At 38.8% G+C, this 20708-nt stretch overlaps 1 protein-coding gene across 1 annotated transcript in view; it reads right to left on the reverse strand.

The window, feature by feature from the left end:
• Positions 1-8695: 8695 nt before the first annotated feature.
• Positions 8696-20708, reverse strand: part of LOC136863107 (short-chain dehydrogenase/reductase family 16C member 6) — a 108162-nt gene continuing 96149 nt past the window's right edge. The window contains exons 6-7 of the mRNA XM_067139448.2: positions 14974-15087; positions 8696-9269 (exon numbers count right to left, since the gene is read on the reverse strand). Coding sequence (XP_066995549.2) covers positions 9164-9269; positions 14974-15087 — 220 coding nt within the window. The 3' untranslated portion in view covers positions 8696-9163. The remainder of the gene's footprint in view (positions 9270-14973; positions 15088-20708) is intronic.

Genomic DNA, 20708 nt, shown 5'->3' on the forward strand with positions numbered 1-20708 from the left:
GGGACAGGAAAAAACGACATAGGTAGAGGAATAATTGCTTACAGAGAAAATCTGTCACAATGATTGATGCTAGATACCCGAATAATATGGTCGGAAATATTTCCCTTATGTCAGTTTAAGAGATGTGTGATGTTCAGGAACATTGCCAATACCGCATTGAGGAACAGTAAGTAGGTATTCATGACTCTGGACGTTACCTGGCTTGCCACAAATCCGTTCATTCAATTGAAGTGGTGAGATAATGAACTCGACAGTACCAGTTGGAATTAGGGACGAGTGGTGAAACTGTTGCGGATCCATTTCATAAATGGAAAGGTAACATAGGATGGTGAGGAGTGATACGATCTACTACGTCATCGCAGCGTGCCGTTATGTTCCAGAAATAGTTACTGTGGGTGATTCGTCTCCCTTTCAGTCAGTCCTAAATGTATTTGTAGCATGTACTCGCGACTAGTGTATGAGTTAAGTGTTTCTACTTCCTAATGGGTGGTTTGATCAATGGCCGCGTTACATTTCACGTCTTGATCTCCTGGGACTGAGTTGCATAATTATATCCTTAAAGTGACACATTGATCAACGAAAGTCATTGTTAACGATCCAGATATTCCAGATTATTCAAGAATGCACACTGACAGGCAGTGTTATCACCTGAAAACTTAACAAGAAGAAGAAAGGGTAGGAAGCCATAATATAGTTTTGAATAATTACGGACTTCTGAACTTTTCTTAAAGAACAGAAATGTACCTGCAGCGAAAAGTTCAAAACTATTGCTATACCTATTCACTAAAAGATGTCAAGATGTTTCCATAGTAACGATACATGTAATGAAAATTATTGAAACCTCGGAACATGTGGGAGTATAAATTGAAGTGAAATGGTATTGCATGTTTCAGAAATACTTTGAAATTATAATTGTGCCGAAGGCCTGCAGTCTAATGTCTTGGAACTTGAAAATAGATGCAATGAGTATGGTATGAAAATTAGCCTTTCGAAGACTAAATTGATGTCAGCAGGTAAGAAATTTAACAGACTTTAATGCCAGATTGGTGAGACAAAACTGGAACAGCTCGATAATTTCAAGTATTTAGGTTGTGTGTTCTCCCAGGATGGTAATATAGCAAGTGAGATTGAATCAAGGTGCAGAAAAGCTAATGCAGTGAGCTCGCAGTTGCCATCAACAGTATTCTGTAAGAAGGAAGTCAGCTCCCAGACGAAACTATCTTTACATCCGTCTGTTTTCAGACCAACTTTGCTTTACGGGAGCGAATCCTGGGTGTACTCAGGATATCTTATTCATAAGTTAGAAGTAACAGACATGAAAGTAGCAAGAATGATTGCTGGTACAAACGGGTGGGAACAATGACAGGAGGGTACTCAGAATGGGAAGATAAAGGCTAATTTAGGAATGAACTCGATGGATGAAGCTGTACGCGTAAACCGGCTTCGTTGGTAGGGTCATGTGAGGCGAATGGTGGAGGATAGGTTACGTAGGAGAATATTGGACTCCGTTATGGAGGGTAAGAGAAGTAGAGGTAGACCAAGACGACGATGGTTAGACTCAGTTTCTAACGATTTAAAGATAAAAGGTATAGAACTAAATGAGACCACAGCACTAGTTGCAAATCGAGGATTGTGGCGACGTTTAGTAAATTCACAAAGGCTTGCAGACTGAACGCTGAAAGATATAACAGTCTATAATGATAATGTAATGAAATGTAACTGAAATCATTTTTCTTAAATTTCTAACTGTAAATCGCAAGTAGATTATGAAATTGATGTTTCTTTTAAAGTATGTCGTCGACAACAGTTCATAATTTTCCATGAAGGATACCGGAGGGCATTTGCCCTCCTTAAATCAAATTACTTTTTTATGATTTCAAATAATCTTATTGTCTAAATTGCTATTCTGAAATATAAATCTGAGGAACAACAAGGTGTTTCAAAATTTTAGAATACCTTAAAGGAGTGAAAAATTATATTTATTTCTTTAAGGGATTCTGATCATAAGCTTGAGATCGTGAATATTACAGGTTATCCTGACCACAAAGATATGGTCTGAACATCCCACTCTCTGGATGTGTTTCGCTAACTGGCGAACCTACAGAAATGACCACTCCATAAACTGACGAGTTCTCTTCAAGTAAAATATATATCAACTTCCTTCCATTGCAAAGATCATTCCATAAACGAACGAGTTGTCTGCGTGCAGAATATGAATCAACTTCCTTCCATTGCAAATATGGGTATTGGACCGTGTTATCGATGCAGTACAGCCATTCAGCTTTAGACTTAATTTATCTCAACGAAGTGAAAATTTTCTAGCTTGGTTTGTATCAATAAGAAGCTAGGTGAACATAATATCTTGTATTTTATATGACTCATCCCTCTGAACCATTATCGCAACAGAGGCGTTACTTTCCCATGGGAATTTCCTGTATTCTCTTAGAGAGAGATTTTAATCCACTTCTGTCCTAAGGAGACGATTCAGAAGTTTCCTCCCAAATTGCTAATGATCGGAGGTCTACCGGTTCAACGCCTGGTAACTTAATTCTTTCAACAGATAGAAACATCAATTTTGAAAGAAATTTAGACTGCTAAAAGGACGCGAAATTTTGCACCATTTTAAAAATAATCATTCATGTACTTCTTCCTTCGCGTGAAAGTTGCAACTAAAAGTGTCTTACACTATATTCAACTAAAAACGACACGTCAGAAAAAGTGTATATTTTTAAATGTATTGATTTTAATTACCGGGTTCGGTCCTATAATATTAATAATATTTATTTACTATTCAATTGAAAAAATGAAATTTCTGTATTTAGTGCATGGTCAGCTAATTTTAGGGTATGTTATTTACCAATTATTCTACACTAGTGTCCATAAGCATAATAACTAAATGAGGCCATACCGCCTGATAGGAATGTCAGACGGATTGCTGAACAAACGGAAGCTGACTCACACACCATATGTCACACAACTTGTCCAGAAAAACAGTGTCAGAAAGGTTCTGATAGCTAAGGTACACCGTTGACAACAACGAACAAAACTTCGCAATGTCTTCCACAACAAAATATGCTGTTAATAGGGTGTATGATTACCCCTAACGGCCACACATGCTTCGCAGCGACGCAGATGTTCCAAGAGCTCTTGCGGCAGTCGATCCCATTCCTCCGAAAGCGCAATGCGAAGGTTTTGGAGGATTTTTTATGGAGGCTGACGGGATGAAATTCGCGTCCCCAATACATCCCAGGCATGTTCTATAGGATTCAGATCCGCAGACCTCGCTGGCAAGTCCATGCGATGAATCTCTTCCTCAGCCATAAATTCATCCACCAGAGCGCGCGGTGTGGTCTGGCATTATCATCCATTAAGAGCAAGTCTGGACCAACCGCACCTCCGATGAGTCGAACATGTGGTCTCAGTACCTCATCGCTGTATCTCCGAGCGTGTATTCAAAACAGTGTTCCTCGGACTACCCATGAGGATGTGCATGTCCGTACGGCCAGTCAACACGATGCCGCTCAACACGATGACGCCACCACCACCATACTGGTTCCGTTTCACAATGTTCCTGTGGTTGTATCGGCTACCCGGTTCTCTCCAGATTAATGTGTGTCGGGAATCGTTCTGCAAACTGAAGCGGGATTCATCTGTGAAGAGCACATGCCTCCATTCATTCATGGTCGAGTTTCGATGTTGACGGCTCCACAGTAAACGGGCCCGTATCTGTGCTGGAGTGAGCGGGACGCACACCGCTGGACGTCTAGCAAACAGCCCTGCTGTTCTGAGCCTGCGGTACAGTTTGCCGGGAAACGGCAAACCCTGAGACTGCTGCAAGGTCCGCCGACAATTGTCTTGCAGGTGCACTCAGATTTCGTCGGACGGTTAAGGCCTGATATAGGTCCTGCTGTGGGGTGATTAACCTTGGTCGACCTGGTACTGGCCGACGACTAACATCTCTTGTGTCTCGAAATCGTCTCCAAAGCCTGGAAATGGCACTTTGTGGCACATTCAAAGATACGGCGACTTCGTTCTGTGCCTGGCCTGCTTCCAGGCGGCCGAGTATTTTACCCTGCGAAACGGGGTCTCAATGGCGTCGTTGTGCCATTATGTTGTCACGTTCACCACAAGGCTACACTCCGCACACTACAACAGGGCAACCACGACTGAGGGAATATGGGCCGCATGCACTGGCTGTGTTTACCTTGCGGTTACGCCGCTAGTCAAAGCAGGGAACACTCCTTTCCGATACAGAGCGAACATTTAAGGTTGTCGTGCAATTTGCAGTATATTTCCAGTTTCCATTCTTACTCGTAACTTCTGCTTTACGTTTGGACACTAGTGTATTTTAAAACAAGGATTTATGATACAAGAGGTCGATTAGAACATGCAGGTATTCAAAAGTTGTAAATTGAGACGAATCATTACTTGAATATATGAGATGTTGTGTTCAATAGGTGCGGGGTGAAACTGGGCTAGTCATTTTTCGATATTTCTTAATGTCCAGCTCATAGGTAGCCAGGCTACTGATGTAATAGCTCAGTATTTGGTGTCTGTTTATTGCACGAGTGCACTGCCGTATAGGGTGGAGTTACATGACTGCACGGGCCAGATTTTCAAGTGGCGTCTCTGCAGTAGGGTAAGGGGGGATTAAATTATGTAATAACAGTGGTATGCTGTCAGGAAATCAACCAATGGGTCCTTATCATACTTTTATGGAAACAATTGTTTGTTTTAAAGTAAATGATGTAAGAAATGGTTGTTTTGTTTTTAATTAATTGTGAACCCGAACTCATTGATCTTTTCTGTCGCATATTTTTTTATTTGAACCGGAAAGTATGTACAAGTAATATTATTATTGTGTTTGATGCATATATAATAATAAATTCTTGTCTGTCATATCCAGTCGTCGCCATAAGACCTGCCTGTTTCGGTGCGACGTAAAACAGACAACAATGAAGAAGATACCTACATAACATAGGAAAGTAGTCTTTCTTTCAACTACAGCAAACTAAATTATTCACATTATAATGTAGACGAAAATTACGAAACTAAAAAATTAAGAAACTACCATTAGTGGTAACTCGTAATTCCTGTCTCAGTAACACACCGAGCCACTGTGCATTGCAGTGAATTAGCTGCATTCGCCCTCATGCGCAAACACAGCTGTCAATCTGTCGACGCGGTGCCCAAACCCAAACTATAGGTCACTTGACGAGGCCTGATTCGGCAATGTACATCCAAAATAATTGTTGCTTCACGTTTCATGGAAAAACTGGATGATCTAGGTTATCAAAAATGATGTATTAGTACTGTTAGCTTATATATTTTCAAACTCGCGAGTAATCCATGAACTTATGTCTCCCAATATTCTCATAATATGTCTCTTTTCATACATGTTCTTATAGATACATAGATAATTTCTAAAACTTCACGTTCTGTGTACCCTGTTTAACTCCAATAAGTGGTATCACTGTCCGCGAAATTAAAATGTTAATGTCATACTGTACATTGTAATAAGAATGCGCTTTATTGGTCAGGTTTCTCACTGGTCGAACTAAAGCACTTTGCTCAATTATTTTCTAAATTGGTTGGTGAACAGTGTAGGATTAATCTAATACATAATTCTGCAACAAAAATATTAACATCAAAGGGATTTTTTCACAAATGACATACATGGGAAGTTACGGCATGTTAGGTAGTAATTCAAATTGCCAAGTAGCGTGAGAACACTTAAATTCATGCATGCAATACCCTTAGGTACTCTACGAGTGCTCATGTAATAGACCGCAGCACGCAACATAGGCACGATATGGTTCATCTTCCCCCGCAACTGTCTCTATTGTACAACAGCTGTCATGCAGGATGGACATGGTTAATGTATTTCTCTTTTAGTTCACAATCCGAGCAATGAATTATAATTTATCAGCGCAATTTATGAGATTACTACTTCTTTTCCCCTTGGAAATAGAAAACAATCTTAACATATACGACAAAAGTACGCCCTTATGCAAAAGTAATACTCCTGAGAGGAATTACACAATCATCCTTGACAGTGTTCCACATACTTTTAGATTTCATTAGTTCCAAATTTGTGTTGTATCATTTTGTCTCCCTTCCTCGAAATAAAATCTAACCCATTCAGACCCAGTGTCCATTGCAATAGGCACAGGATTTGAATTTCTTTCTACTCTTTCAAAATTCCTTGTACGTATTCATGAACGTCTCTGCTTCTGTTTTCGCCAACATAGTGCTATCTATCAAGACAAAATGAACACCGTAAAAGAAATTAACTGTAATTCGGAAACATGAGTGACCCAATCTTGTTGATTTATGACTAAATACTTTTTACTTCATTTTCCGGAAAAGAGTTGTTTGAATAGCATTTTCCTCTTGTACAGTACAACATTTTGTCATTAATTGTTTATATTGGGTGAAATGACTTTTAAATGCAATTGGTTCAGGGAGATAAGGTACAGAATGTTGTTCTGTAAACACGCTGACAATAAAATATTGATATTTTACGTAAGCCAATAAAATGAACAATTATTGTATTTTAGATGATGTTGCTCATTTTATGTCCTTTCAGAACGTTACTTTCCTAGCAATTAACTTTTATATGTCGAAAATAATTCACATTGAGTGTGTTAAAGTACACTGACTGACAGAGCAAATGCAACACCAAGAAGGAGTGGTCAGAACTTTAAGCCAATTGCAGGGTAGACTGACGTCACTGAGGTATGCTCATGATGTGAAATGCGCCGCTGTGCTGCGCACGTAGCGAACGATAAATGGGACACGGCGTTGGCGAATGGCCCACTTCGTACCGTGATTTCTCAGCCGACAGGCATTGTAGAACGTGCTGTCGTGTGCCACAGGACACGTGTATAGCTAAGAATGCCAGGCCGCCGTCAACGGAGGCATTTCCAGCAGACAGACGACTTTACGAGGGGTATGGTGATCGGGCTGAGAAGGGCAGGTTGGTCGCTTCGTCAAATCGCAGCCGATACCCATAGGGATGTGTCCACGGTGCAGCGCCTGTGGCGAAGATGGTTGGCGCAGGGACATGTGGCACGTGGCACGTGCGAGGGGTCCAGGCGCAGCCCGAGTGACGTCAGCACGTGAGGATCGGCGCATCCGCCGCCAAGCGGTGGCATCCCCGCACGCCACGTCAACCGCCATTCTTCAGCATGTGCAAGACACCCTGGCTGTTCCAATATCGACCAGAACAATTTCCCGTCGATTGGTTGAAGGAGGCCTGCACTCCCGGCGTCCGCTCAGAAGACTACCATTGACTCCACAGCATAGACGTGCACGCCTGGCATGGTGCCGGGCTAGAGCGACTTGGATGAGGGAATGGCGGAACGTCGTGTTCTCCGATGAGTCACGCTTCTGTTCTGTCAGTGATAGTCACCGCAGACGAGTGTGGCGTCGGCGTGGAGAAAGGTCAAATCCGGCAGTAACTGTGGAGCGCCCTACCGCTAGACAACGCGGCATCATGGTTTGGGGCGCTATTGCGTATGATTCCACGTCACCTCTAGTGCGTATTCAAGGCACGTTAAATGCCCACCGCTACGTGCAGCATGTGCTGCGGCCGGTGGCACTCCCGTACCTTCAGGGGCTGCCCAATGCTCTGTTTCAGCAGGATAATGCCCGCTCACACACTGCTCGCATCTCCCAACAGGCTCTACGAGGTGTACAGATGCTTCCGTGGCCAGCGTAATCTCCGGATCTCTCACCAATCGAACACGTGTGGGATCTCATTGGACGCCGTTTGCAAACTCTGCCCCAGCCTCGTACGGACGACCAACTGTGGCAAATGGTTGACAGAGAATGGAGAACCATCCCTCAGGACACCATCCGCACTCTTATTGACTCTGTACCTCGACGTGTTTCTGCGTGCATCGCCGCTCGCGGTGGTCCTACATCCTACTGAGTCGATGCCGTGCGCATTGTGTAACCTGCATATCGGTTTGAAATAAACATCAATTATTCGTCCGTGCCGTCTCTGTATTTTCCCCAACTTTCATCCCTTTCGACCCACTCCTCCTTGGTGTTGCATTTGCTCTGTCAGTCAGTGTATTATACATTTTTTTATGGCGAAGGTCTTGCTTGTACGGATCAAGTTCCTTTTACGTTCATATGACAATGCAGCCTACACTTATAGGGTCATAATCATAATATAAGTAAAACTTGTGTTAAACTTAACACCTTAATGGTCTTATTCTTTAAAGCATATCCCACAGAACTGCGTCCCTTCGGATGATTTTTTCATCCATGGAAAGGGATAAAATTTACATGGGTCTAAGTCAAATGGAAGGGAGAGATGATGGAGCACGGAAGTTCACAGCTTTGACATGCTTCATAATAAGTTATTTCCTTTCAACCCGCCCTATTCATCCTCGTGAAATGTTCATAGACCATGGCTCACTTGAAAAGTATTTAGTTGTGAGATAATTTACTGGACTTAATTTTATCCAATAATTTCATCTACATTTCTAAAATACGTCAATATACTTCTTGATGTTATTTAAGAGCCTGAGTTGTTACAGTGAGAGTACCTAGCTGTAACATAATATTATAGAGACTGTCCTTAACGTAAAGGCAAGATAAAACGTCCAGCTCTTAGCAACCATTCAGAAATACAAGCGATTTGAGTAAAATAAATAAGAGATTACAATTTAGAACTAAGAAGTTTTCTTAGGGCCAAATTTGTATTGTACCATTTCGTCATTGGCAAAACATTGTTGTATTGCTGAAAAGTGATCATAGAATGTTGAATAATTGGATTTGTTTGTAAATGAAAGTGAACCACCCTAAAAAGGCTATCTTTCAAAAGCGAAAGGAAGAAATGGTGAATTACACAATGAGCTGGTTTCAAAGTACAAGTATTTGTATAAAGATAGTTTCATTATCTAATGAGGCATATGGTAAGCATTTATGATATTCTACAACACCAGCTGTTTCCTTTGCTACCAGTGGTGTTGTACGACAAACCTATTGAACTTATGTCAGTTTTAAGTCCTTTCCATAATATTAAGACGACAAATGTCATGAATATGAAGAATTAGTCCTGTAATGGGGTGTTCCAGAGACTCACATCCTAGTACTACATAACGGAGGAAATTACGCATCAAGTTGGATTCTACTGAACACACCATGTTCACTTTTTTGCATACGTGGCACAATCAAAAAGCTCGTAGGGACTGATTGAAGATATTGGTATAAGTATCTTCCTGAATATGTCTGACATTTCCTTCGGAAGCATCCTGTAAAGATAGAAAAACATATAAGACTGTTGCTTAAAAAAGTACACCATCATATTTTGAATACACGATTTATGTTCAATAACACACATCAATGCGATGCAAATCCTTTAAAAACAACGAACACATGAGCCATAGAGACTTTGAACTTAATATCGAAAGTCACCAGAGGTTTAAATCTTGTAATGTGGAGTTATGTCACAAAATTTAAAGGATATATCAGGTTCCTGTAGTTATTAATGAAATGACAGAATTTGAGGCATTATAGCTTCAAAATATGCACTATGTCTGAGAATCCAGGAGCATAAAGTACTTTGAAATATTAAGCACCGAATTTCTACAGCTTGTACTTACCGACAAAATAAAAATCAGAACAAGAAATAAAAACAAACTTAAGGCTTAAATCGAACAATAAATGCCACCTACACACATTCATAGAAATAATTTTACGTCTCGCTCGTCAATCCGAAGGACACGAGTGACCTGCTCTCAACTGCCGGCGTGAACAAAACTAGACCTACTTGTTTTAAAGGATGAAGTCACGTAAACAGCAACGTAATAACAAGATCAAAGAGCACAAGAAGTATTTTAACTGCAATAGCCGGAATAAATCTGCCGTAGCTGAAAATCCATAGAATATTAGCGCCAAAATGCAAATAGAAAGCGAGGAGATACTAACCAAAAAGCCAGATGACATGGAAAAGCTGTAATATTCTTTGCAAATACCCGGGGAATTTACACAGGAAATGAGGAAAATGTGTCTTCTTTCCAGTAACATTCCCAGATGATAGCTTTATCATTCACAAACACGCCCTGAAATCTAATTAAAAATAATAATTAATAGACATGAATACCGGTAACCATTGCCCCACTCTTAGGTGCCAAATATCATGTTATTAATATATATGAATAAACAAATTAACTGAAATAACTTAATCAAATAATTGCAATAAAATAAATTAATAACAATATAATTAATGGAAATGTACGTAGTATGGGCGCCAGAGTTCACCAGAATAGATCCCACAGATTTTAATAAAGCACGATAATAAATTCTCTCTCCCAGGGCGTGTACATAAAGCTGCGTACTGGTACATCTGTTTCTGGCCTTACCTAACCTTCTGAAAACGACTAAATAGGTAGGAACTGCACCTAGGTTCATCAATAACTCCTCTGATTATAACATAACTAACTATATTCTGAGTAATATCCGTGCATGTGCACCTCATCAACACACCGAAATGTACCTAAAATACACTCACACAATACTGCTGGAAAACTCCATATTTACAACAACAACAACAACAAAAAACACAGTGGGAAACCAAAAGCGAGGGCCAACTACCTTTGCAGTCAGTCCGTTGAACAAAGCACATACATGTAGATAAACAATCCTCACTGTCTCTGTGTATCAACACAATTTGCATATTCTAATAATTTGCACTTGCTACTTCACACAGACACTGTACCTTTATAATACTGTGATCACTGACTCTAACACATGGTTTAAAGATACTTTCAGTTCCAGAACATACATTATGGAAAGTCTGAGATACAGTATCCCATAGCTTTTACCAAAATATAAGACACTAGGCTGCCACAAGTGAAAAAATACCAAGGGCCTAAGCATTCCACAGTTTGTAGGTTGGTACCACACATCACATTCCACAAAATTTCACGTCAACAACGTTCCACAAAAGTTACATCTTCTCTCTTCCGCAGTTTTAAGTCATGACTCTTCCGTCGTTTTCTCACATGCCTAAATAGACCTCAGCTTCCCCTCTTTTTTCTCACATGGTACATCTAGATAGATCCTGGACATCCAATCACCAGTGGTGGATCCTCTTGCCTTACCAAGACCACGCCCCAAACCTGGTCCGGGTCTCACGACAATAACAACAAGGCAACCTCATCGGACTCTGGCCAGTTCCTTGACTCACAGAAACTCTCCGAGTTGTAAATGGCTCTCTTTTCTCATCCTCTTGTACAAAACAAATTACTCATATCCCATATGGAGACCTTCCAGCTTAAACTACTAAGAATAAATAGACAAATGAAGTAACAATAATGACAATAATATCTCTTGCTCCTGAATACAGTGCGAGGGTGTGGTATGTGTACTATCACAGCCCTTTAGATGAGAAAGAGCACGTCCTTCTTCCTGAAAAGTGCTCCTCATGAGAAAAAAACGTTTACTAAACAAAATAAAACGAAATTTTATTCATATGGTGATATCCCTTTCGGAAATGTTGCAGGCATTATCAGAAACCGGGCGGCCATGATCGTTAAGGCATCAAGCCGACATGGTCTGACATAATGGTTAGCTGGTTCGAGTTCCGATGGTAAAAAAAATTGTTCAACATTAGAATGTTTGCCAGCAGGCTAGGAGAGTTCGAGGTATACAATTTCTAATTATTAGATTGCGTGTCAAAGACTGTACTCAGTTCCAAACCTGTCTGCAGTGTTCCTATGACGCTGTTGATGGTGATTTGTCCGCAGAGTGGGGACGTCATAAACGTACACCTTGGTGCTATTCGACAGGAGTAGGCTACATACCATCACCGTCTATCTCCCTCTCTGAACTATCATATACCACGTCATACCTTTCATCACATTAACTCCTCCGACATTGACGTCAGGAAAGGCATCCGGTCGTAAAAACTCGCTATTATGATTCATCTAGCTTCATATCCGTCCACTTAGAGAAACGGGACAACTAAAGTATTCTTCTTTATAATTCAGTTATACTACTAAGCACCATTTATTCAGAGTGAATACATCGTCATTCTGAAGGTGTTAACCGCTCTAGCATGGGAAACGTCAATAGTCATTCAAACTTAAACACAATTAAACATTTCAAGAATTCACACTAATAAAGTGGGCAATTTCAGAACATTTACTGAAGTTGTGGCATACTACGTAGGTATCGTGCAGCTGTTTCTTTCAACTCATATGGAGATAAACATGAAATGTATGGTCCAGGACACCAGTTACTTTGTGTGTATTTTTTCTGCAGTTGATGCCATTGAACCTGATTCATAGTTATTTTTATTGATTTTTACACTGCCAAAGTTGTTTATTCCCAGAAATTTGCCCCAGATGGTGATCATCATGTTAAGTGAAAAACCATGTTACATTTCATGTCGGTGTTCCTCCTATACAAACAAACTATACAACCAAGAGAATTTTTCAGTCTTCTGAAAAATGTGTCATCCATTGGTCTCATACATCCGTGAATAATTATCAGTACAATAGGCAATGAAAGGACATGCCTTTAGACATAGAGACATTAAATTTTATCGACGAAGGCAATGTCACCAGGTGTCAAATGCACTCCGTATAAGCAAATGTTCACTATTTCATATAACCATAATATAACTCTTGTGAAAGTAGCGTGTAATAGATCGTTAAGTGTGGATGTAGTATTTTACCAAGGGAATATAACGAGCAGTAGTTTAGACGCCACAAATAACTTCTTACGCAACGGACACATTTAAAAGGTTCGTTATTGTGTGAGATTAGGTCTGCGCTTGTGCGAATCATTGTCATATTGAGTCAATATTGGTTTGTTTATATTCTATTTGTGGTCTACATTGTGATTATAATCCCAGCCACAGCGGAGTAGCCACCGGAAATTGAAAAATGCCTCTGTTTGGTGTGAGTTCATTGCCGCTCTCGCTGCTGCGCCTCCTCGCCCCATTTTCTCAACTGACTGTGTCTCGCATAATTTGGCTCAATCATAATGGGAGATATTTACTATCATAACGTCGTAATAATTTTGTCATGTTGCAAGTATAAAGTGAAGAATAGTTTTCCTGCCATTGTCACTTCATTGAGAAAAGATCTTCGTTCAAATCTAAGGAGGAGGGAGAAATACGTTGGTCTAATATTTTTATTTCTCTTATATTACGATAATAAAAAATATCGTCTTTTGATGTAAGGTCATTTATAGAGAGAGAAAGTGAACATAATACAAATTTATTTATCATAACGCACCACTCATTTTTTTATATTTAGTTGTAGCTCATTCTAGTTTGTACAAAAAAAAATAATAATAAAAGCAAAATTCTTCACGTCGATAGCGACATGAAGATACACAGCGTGAGTAATGTTTACGGTACGAATGCTCGATATAAACCAATGTTTCGATAGCTTGATAAAAAAATAAATACTGTGAACGATGTTATCAATGTGATAAACTTCAATAGATTGATAAACACCGTTGGAGAGATAACTATTATTACTCCGGTTACATCCATTTAAAGCATATATATGCTTTCCCACATCTTTGATCAATGTCAGAATTCAGTGAATTCTGATTTTAAAAAAGTCGCAGTTGGTACATTGGACTTCATATTAAGCATATAATGCCGAGCAGTTCTCAGTTCACTGTAAAACGTATATTAATCTCCCTATCATCGAACATATTCCTAATGAAATTCATGATTTAAAGATCAGTAATAATAATAATAATAATAATAATAATCATAATAATAATAATAATAATAATAATAACAATAATAATAATAATTTCGTGTGGCTATTTCTAGTCGAGTGAAACCCTTGTAAGGCAGACCCTGCGATGAGGGTAGGCGGCATCCGCCATATGTAGGTAACTGCGTGTTATTGTGGTGGAGGACAGTGTTATGTGTGGTGTGTGAGTTGCGGGGATTTTGGGGACAGCACAAACACCCAGCCCCCGGGCCATTGGAATTAACAAATGAAGGTTAAAATCTCCCACCCGGCCGGGAATGGAACCCAGGGCCCTCTGAACCGAAGGCCAGTACGCTGACCATTCAGTCAACGAGTCGGACAAGATGTCTAATGGTGTCTTATATTGATCTTAACTTAACATTATGCCCTTTGAGTAATAGTCCTTTAATGGTATAACATCACTACCCACCAAATAACAGACATATTTGCCCTTTTTACTGGAGAAGAAACTTTCAGCAGCTAATATGGCATTATTACAGAATTCCTATGATTGAAATTTATGTTACCTTCAGTATCTTTCCCGCATAAATTCGTTAAATCTTCGATGCGATTTCACTTAGTCTCGCATAAAATATTCCCTCCTCACCTTCAACTTCTCGTTCACATTAGCCCAAGTATCTAAATCTTCTGTCCGTAACATTCATATGATGATGTCCGACTCGTTGGCTGAGCGGTCAGCGTACTGGCCTTCTATTCAGAGGGACCCTGGTTCGATTCTTGGCCGGGTAGGGGATTTTAATCTTAATTGGTTAATTCCAATGGCCCCGGAGCTCGGTGTATGTGTTGTCTTCATCATCGTTTCATCCTCATCACGACGCGTAGGTCGCCTGCAGGGGTCAAATAGAAAGACCTGCACCAGGTGAGCTGAACCCGTCCTGGGATATCCCGGCACTAAAACCATACGACATTTCATTTTCATATGATGATAAGCTACTCTAAGGTAAGGTAATACAAAGTACGTAAGCATGAAGTAGTTAACGCAACATTACTTGGAGTAAACATCAGCAGATCCCTTTTAAATGACATTAATTAAATTTCACATACTCTTTTCCCGGCATTGCTGCTGATTCATTAGATTGTTCGATGAGCTTTTAGCTCGAAGAAGAAATAATTGCCGGTATGTGCTTTTTATTGAGCAAGTAGGTAGCCTACTGGTTGTGACTGGGTATGGAATCACTATGTTTTATAACTCATTACGTATAGAAATAATTACCTTAAGAAGTTCACAAGTGGTCCCATGTAGTGAGGGAGAACAAACCATTGGACCTCATGCTTCATACCCTGGATTATTTCCTCCGCGGCATATTCCACGCTCATAGGAGGTAACCTGTAAACATAAAGATTTCTGAAATTTACAAACACTTTAAATTCCCGTCATATTAAATTATTACTCTTTCTGAATCGATTTCAGCTTTAGGCTGCCCACCAGTTAGGCTATATAGCCTATAGTGCGACAACATTATCTCATGTTAAGGATTACGGGACTGAATTCCAGCATAATATCTTGTCATTGTGGTATGATCAAGTACGACACACGCGTGTCGGTATATTTAGTGACACGTCACAAAATCACCTACGGGGAAAATACCGATCATTTCACTCTGTTGAAAGGATATTAAAAATAATATATTTCTTTTAGTAATAGTAGTAGCAGTAGCAGTAGCAGTATTAGCAGTTGTAGTAGTAGTAGTAAGTCAGTCACCCATTAACTTGGCAAACTCTGTTTGTAAGTTTCTTAATAATTGCTATTCCATCTACACAGACTCTAATGCAGCTTTAGTCAACTTAGTCACTAACTATGGCAGGTATTTATCTACTCAGTACAATTATTCTCTAATCACTGTTTCTACCTTTATGAACAATTGATTTTATTTACACGGCAACCTGCATGGCAAAGGGGTATCCGAGGATTTTAAAACCTGGACTAGTGGCTGGGAAGAAGTCACTCAGTCTCGTGAGACCAACTGAAGAGCTGTCTTCCATGGGAGGCAACGAATCTGGTCAAGTCAGAAAATTCAGCTAAGGAAGTTGCCACGCGGATCACTCCAATATTCACAGGCCATATGGTATTGCCAGACTGGTAATCTCAATGAGTTCTCTGGACCACAAGGTCTTTAAATACCATGTTTATTACTTTCAGGTATACTGCCTCCAAATTGTGAGTTCTTTATTTGTGACAGCACAGTCAGTCAGTGTACTGAACCATGCGTTGACAACTTGGCTCGCGAAACAATTACCTAGGAGGCAAATATATTTCGAGTGAGAAATCTTTACTTCGTTGATGCTGCTCCGGAACTCAGTATTCTCCTATGTTTCTTTTATTGACGGTATAACACTAAAAGTACTCCTGTTGCTCCAAGTATACTGGAACCAACATACTGATGGTGAAGAATGCAAACCTTTAACGTCATTTATTTACTTCTTGGTTAAAGACTTGTACATATTCTCAATATTACTCTTAATCTGTTGCCCAAACATCCTTTGCCAATTTCTCTTTTAATATTTCACCGTGCAGGATAATATGTTTAACTCCCATGACATAGCACAAAATTTAAGACTGGTTTTTCCTGTCACTTGTAAAGTTAACGACTTTGGCATAGAAGGTTTGAATTCTGAACCATAGATACACTATATGTTATATTTCATACCACAGAAATGCTATTTTTATTCAAAACTGGGTTGTTAACGTAAAATTTTCATTAAAACTTAATTACAGAAACCTTTTTATACATAATAGTTGACCACAGAATAAGCATTGATAAGTTCATTTTGTAATGTATTAACACAATTAAGAGGTATTTATTTCACATTTTCTATGGGAAAATATATGCTTCTATCCCACAGTTGGAACTAAGGACATCTGAACAACAATATTACATGACTGTTTTCTCTCTCACGTCATTACTTACACCATCACATCCTTCCAAGTGCTATCTATTTATCTGTACATATCTGAGGTGTGTATGTTCAAAATGTGCTATTTCGACCTTAAGAAAGTTGTTGGAAAAGCGCAAAAAACTTAAAATAAAAGAAACATGGAACGTACCCACGATCGGCTTTGGTAAGACTTTTAAGAAATTACATCTTCTTGGTCTGGATTGCTTATGGCAGTCGATAATATTCACCTGCTGTAATGCATGTTAACGTAATACTGATTTATTTTTTGGAAGTGGAAATAGCACCTTTTGAACACACGCTCCACATTTGTAAAGTCTAATTAGTTAAGAGAAAAATAAAACTTGCAAACAAAGATTTACAGTTCTTATAATCTCAAAAAGAAATTGAGAAATTTGTACACGTCATTCATTATTAACCTTCTCCTATGCATCGTTCATTGCTAAGCAAATACGGCTAAAATGACATACGTAAACACAAAGACCAGAAAAAATACCTCACTTTTATTTTCTGCTATATATTGTTAAATACATGACACATATCTAATTTTTTTTGCGAAATTTAAGTGCTTTTAGCAGAATAATAAACCTTTCGTGTCAAACTCCTTAATTGTTATTAATGTGCTGTGCTTAGCGACATCAGAACCCATAAAATTAGTAAAATATCGACAAGTTTCTAGAACTGTTAAGCTTACATGAAGTACATGAATTCCATTACCAAAGGTCGAAATGTGAACTTATTTCATACAAGTATATATTGCAGCTGTAAATTCAGATGTCACTAAATGATCTTGAACATCTTTATTGGTATGTAAGAACTAGTGGATTTCATGAGTTATATGGGGTCCTTCTATCAGCTTTATGGAGACCAAAATGCGTGTACGTTACCTAACAAGCAACCACAAAATATTTCAAGGCCTGAAAAACCCTCTCTTATCTCTTAATTATTGAAAAGCGAACGGAAGCTTTTGCGAGGGGCGTCCTCACCGCAAGGTGATCTGTTTCTGGCGCTTGACACACGGTAGCCGCTTACTAAGCCCGTACAACGCGATGGCCTGACCCTCTCCTCGCTGATCTGATAAAATAAAACTCTAGCCCAGAAATAATAGATGACCATCACCCGACATGTATACGGGCGATTTTAGCGTTAAATAATAGATGGACTGAGCACTGTTCCAGCTCGAGTAAAAAGTTTTCTCTCCACCACCGGAAAGCATGATATTGTTGAAACAACCCCCCAACTAACGCCAGACTCTAATTGGAAAGTAAGGACTCTGCAATTAACCTACCTTTATGGCACACGTGTACGCTGGGTGCTGTTGGTGGTAATGCCTAAATTTAAAAATCCATTCAAACTGACATATATGTTATATTTCGTACCTCAGAAATGCTTTTTATTTGTCCTACATTGATTTGTCAATGTAGTATTTGCAACACAATGGCTGTTCACGAAAGTAGCAAATATACAAAATGTGCCCAATTATGCTCTATAACAAGATTAAACGAAATGAAATTCACATTTACGATGAAAAAAGTGTGCATTAAGTAATGCTAAGTATTTTATGACCCTATATATTTTGCGTCTGCATTACTTACTTATTCTAAAGACTAGTTCTCTACCGTAAATTAGATTGTTATTGGTCTTCTTATACTAACCTTACCAGTAACCTATGTGTTTTGTAACGTCTCTTATTACTATTATTAAACACTGAAAATTTTAAATGATGCTACTTCTAAGAGAGAGCAGGTATTCATCTTTTCTTTTCCTACTTCTTCTTCTCCTTTCATACTCATTTGTGATGCTCCGAATAAGCAATCCTTATGCTAAATCCTATTAATTAAATAAGTAACATTTTTTCCCGCAGTTAAATCACATGTACTGAAACCCTCTTTAAAGTGAAAATTCAAGAGCATATATTAGCACTAAATGATAAATGATTGTGAGGTTGCCTAGGTTGATATTTTTAACTCTCTGTCTCTCTCTCTCCTCAATTATGACCTCCTGTAGGAGATGCTGTGGTCGTTGTTGTATGATATATCATTTCCCTCCACGATTCCCAGTCAATAACTTGCTTATTAGATCATACATTGTTTTTCCAGATACACCAATATTTTGCTTAATCCATTTTGTTGTGATTCTTCCTCATCGCTCTTGACCCTTGGTTTTTGCCCAGAATGTTTATCTTTTCCGTATATTCTGGCTTTCTCCTCATTATGTGGCCAGGTACTTAAGTTGACAGAGCCGAATGTAGCCTAAGGATCTCTTTTCAATTTTTAGCTCCTTTAGGAAGGAGTTAATTTGTTCGGTGATCAGTCCATGGAATGGTTAACATATTCTTCCAGCAAAACAGTTCAGTTGCTTTGAAATTGTTCGTTTCCTTCTTTTTCAGTGTCTACGACTCCCATCCGTATATCCGTACATGGAAAATACTAGATAGTTTATCTTTTTAATTTTCAAATTTTTAGAAATCTTTTATCTTTCCAAAGTTATTATTATTATTATTATTATTAATAATAAATAATGTTAGTATTACTTATATATTATTTCATTCTTGTAGTTAGGGAGCATAATCTCTATTTATTTAGTGTAATAAATAAAAAAATATTAAGCTTTTCCGCACATCAATAAAGACCTCTGATGTACTGTAATGAAAAGTTAAGGCTTGCAGTGTTCGTAAGCTTGGCACTACGTGTGAGACTGCATAGTCCCGTGATCAGTCGCCTTTACCACCAGGAAGTAATCTAGTACTCATTTCTGACGTAGTCTGAGAAAATCGATAGCCTCGTTATAACTCCACGTAAGTTAATTACCCTTCTACTTTACAGGAGAAGGAAAAAATCTCATAGATGATTTACACCTATACGATAGTGTATTACATTACGTTTAATTACTCGCACTTAACATTTTGAAAACAAATGATAGTATCTTTCTTCATAATATTATTAAATATTAAAAATGATTTGCAGATAGATATCATTAGAGTGAAACTTGTAACAAAATACGAGTTATTTGAATTTCGAAGAAATTTATAAATCATGTTCAACTTTCTAGGACAAGAGGCTGTTTCTTGAATATATTCAAATCATTACTGTAGCTTCAAACATACCGTATATTACGTTTATAATTGCTATATGAATATGGGTAGAAGAGACTTGCGGTCTTGGAATTTCCTAAACCTACACCATAAATGAGTACTCGATTACTTCCTGGTGGTAAAGGCGACTGACCACAGGGCTATGCACTCTGTCACGTAGTACCAAGCTTACGTACTTTTAAGTACTTCAGAGGCCTTTATGGGTGGACGGAAAAGATTAACGTCTTTGCTATATGTCTAGCGCATTAAAATTAGGTGCGGAAATACACTTCGTGACCAGAAGACCGGGCCGATTCTGTAATGTTAAAATGAATCTTAGTTTTACATAAAATACTTACCAGTACGAAAAGAAACACAGTATTGTGTGTTCCTCATTAACAAGAATTTATCACGAGAATTGATAGCACAGGGGAGCTCACTAGATCGGAATGTGGATTGGTTATTAATTTGTTGACACATCAGTCGTAAATCCCTCAGAGATGTATAAATGTTCACCATGTTGTGGCGAATAAGAGCCGAGTGACATTATCAGTGGATTCTCACCAGGATGGGCTGGGTTCGAATCCTAGCCAATGCACATGTGATTTTTGATATACTGTAGTTCGGGTACCACGTGAATCTGGAAGTCACATAGTTATGATAAGTATATAAGCAGTAACTTAAAACTACAAGCTTGCCTGCTTCTCAAGTTGCCATAACTCGTTAAACATGAAGCACAGTGGTTTGATTTAGTAAATCCCCTGGCTAACACCATGACCCTACAATAGTACCGTACACGATCGCACATGTAATATACATATTTTCTTTTCAGTTGGAAGTTCAGGGGCCATCTTTAGAGAACGTATAGGTACATAGGCCGTGCAAAACACCCTTTTCATTTTTACTAAGGTTCAGTTCTTCGAACATTCCTGTAAAACAAACGTTAAATGGGGCATAAAAACATTTCAGTCTGTAAAAAC

This window comes from Anabrus simplex, chromosome 2 (genome assembly GCF_040414725.1).
Source record: "Anabrus simplex isolate iqAnaSimp1 chromosome 2, ASM4041472v1, whole genome shotgun sequence".
Classification (NCBI taxonomy): domain Eukaryota; kingdom Metazoa; phylum Arthropoda; class Insecta; order Orthoptera; family Tettigoniidae; genus Anabrus; species Anabrus simplex.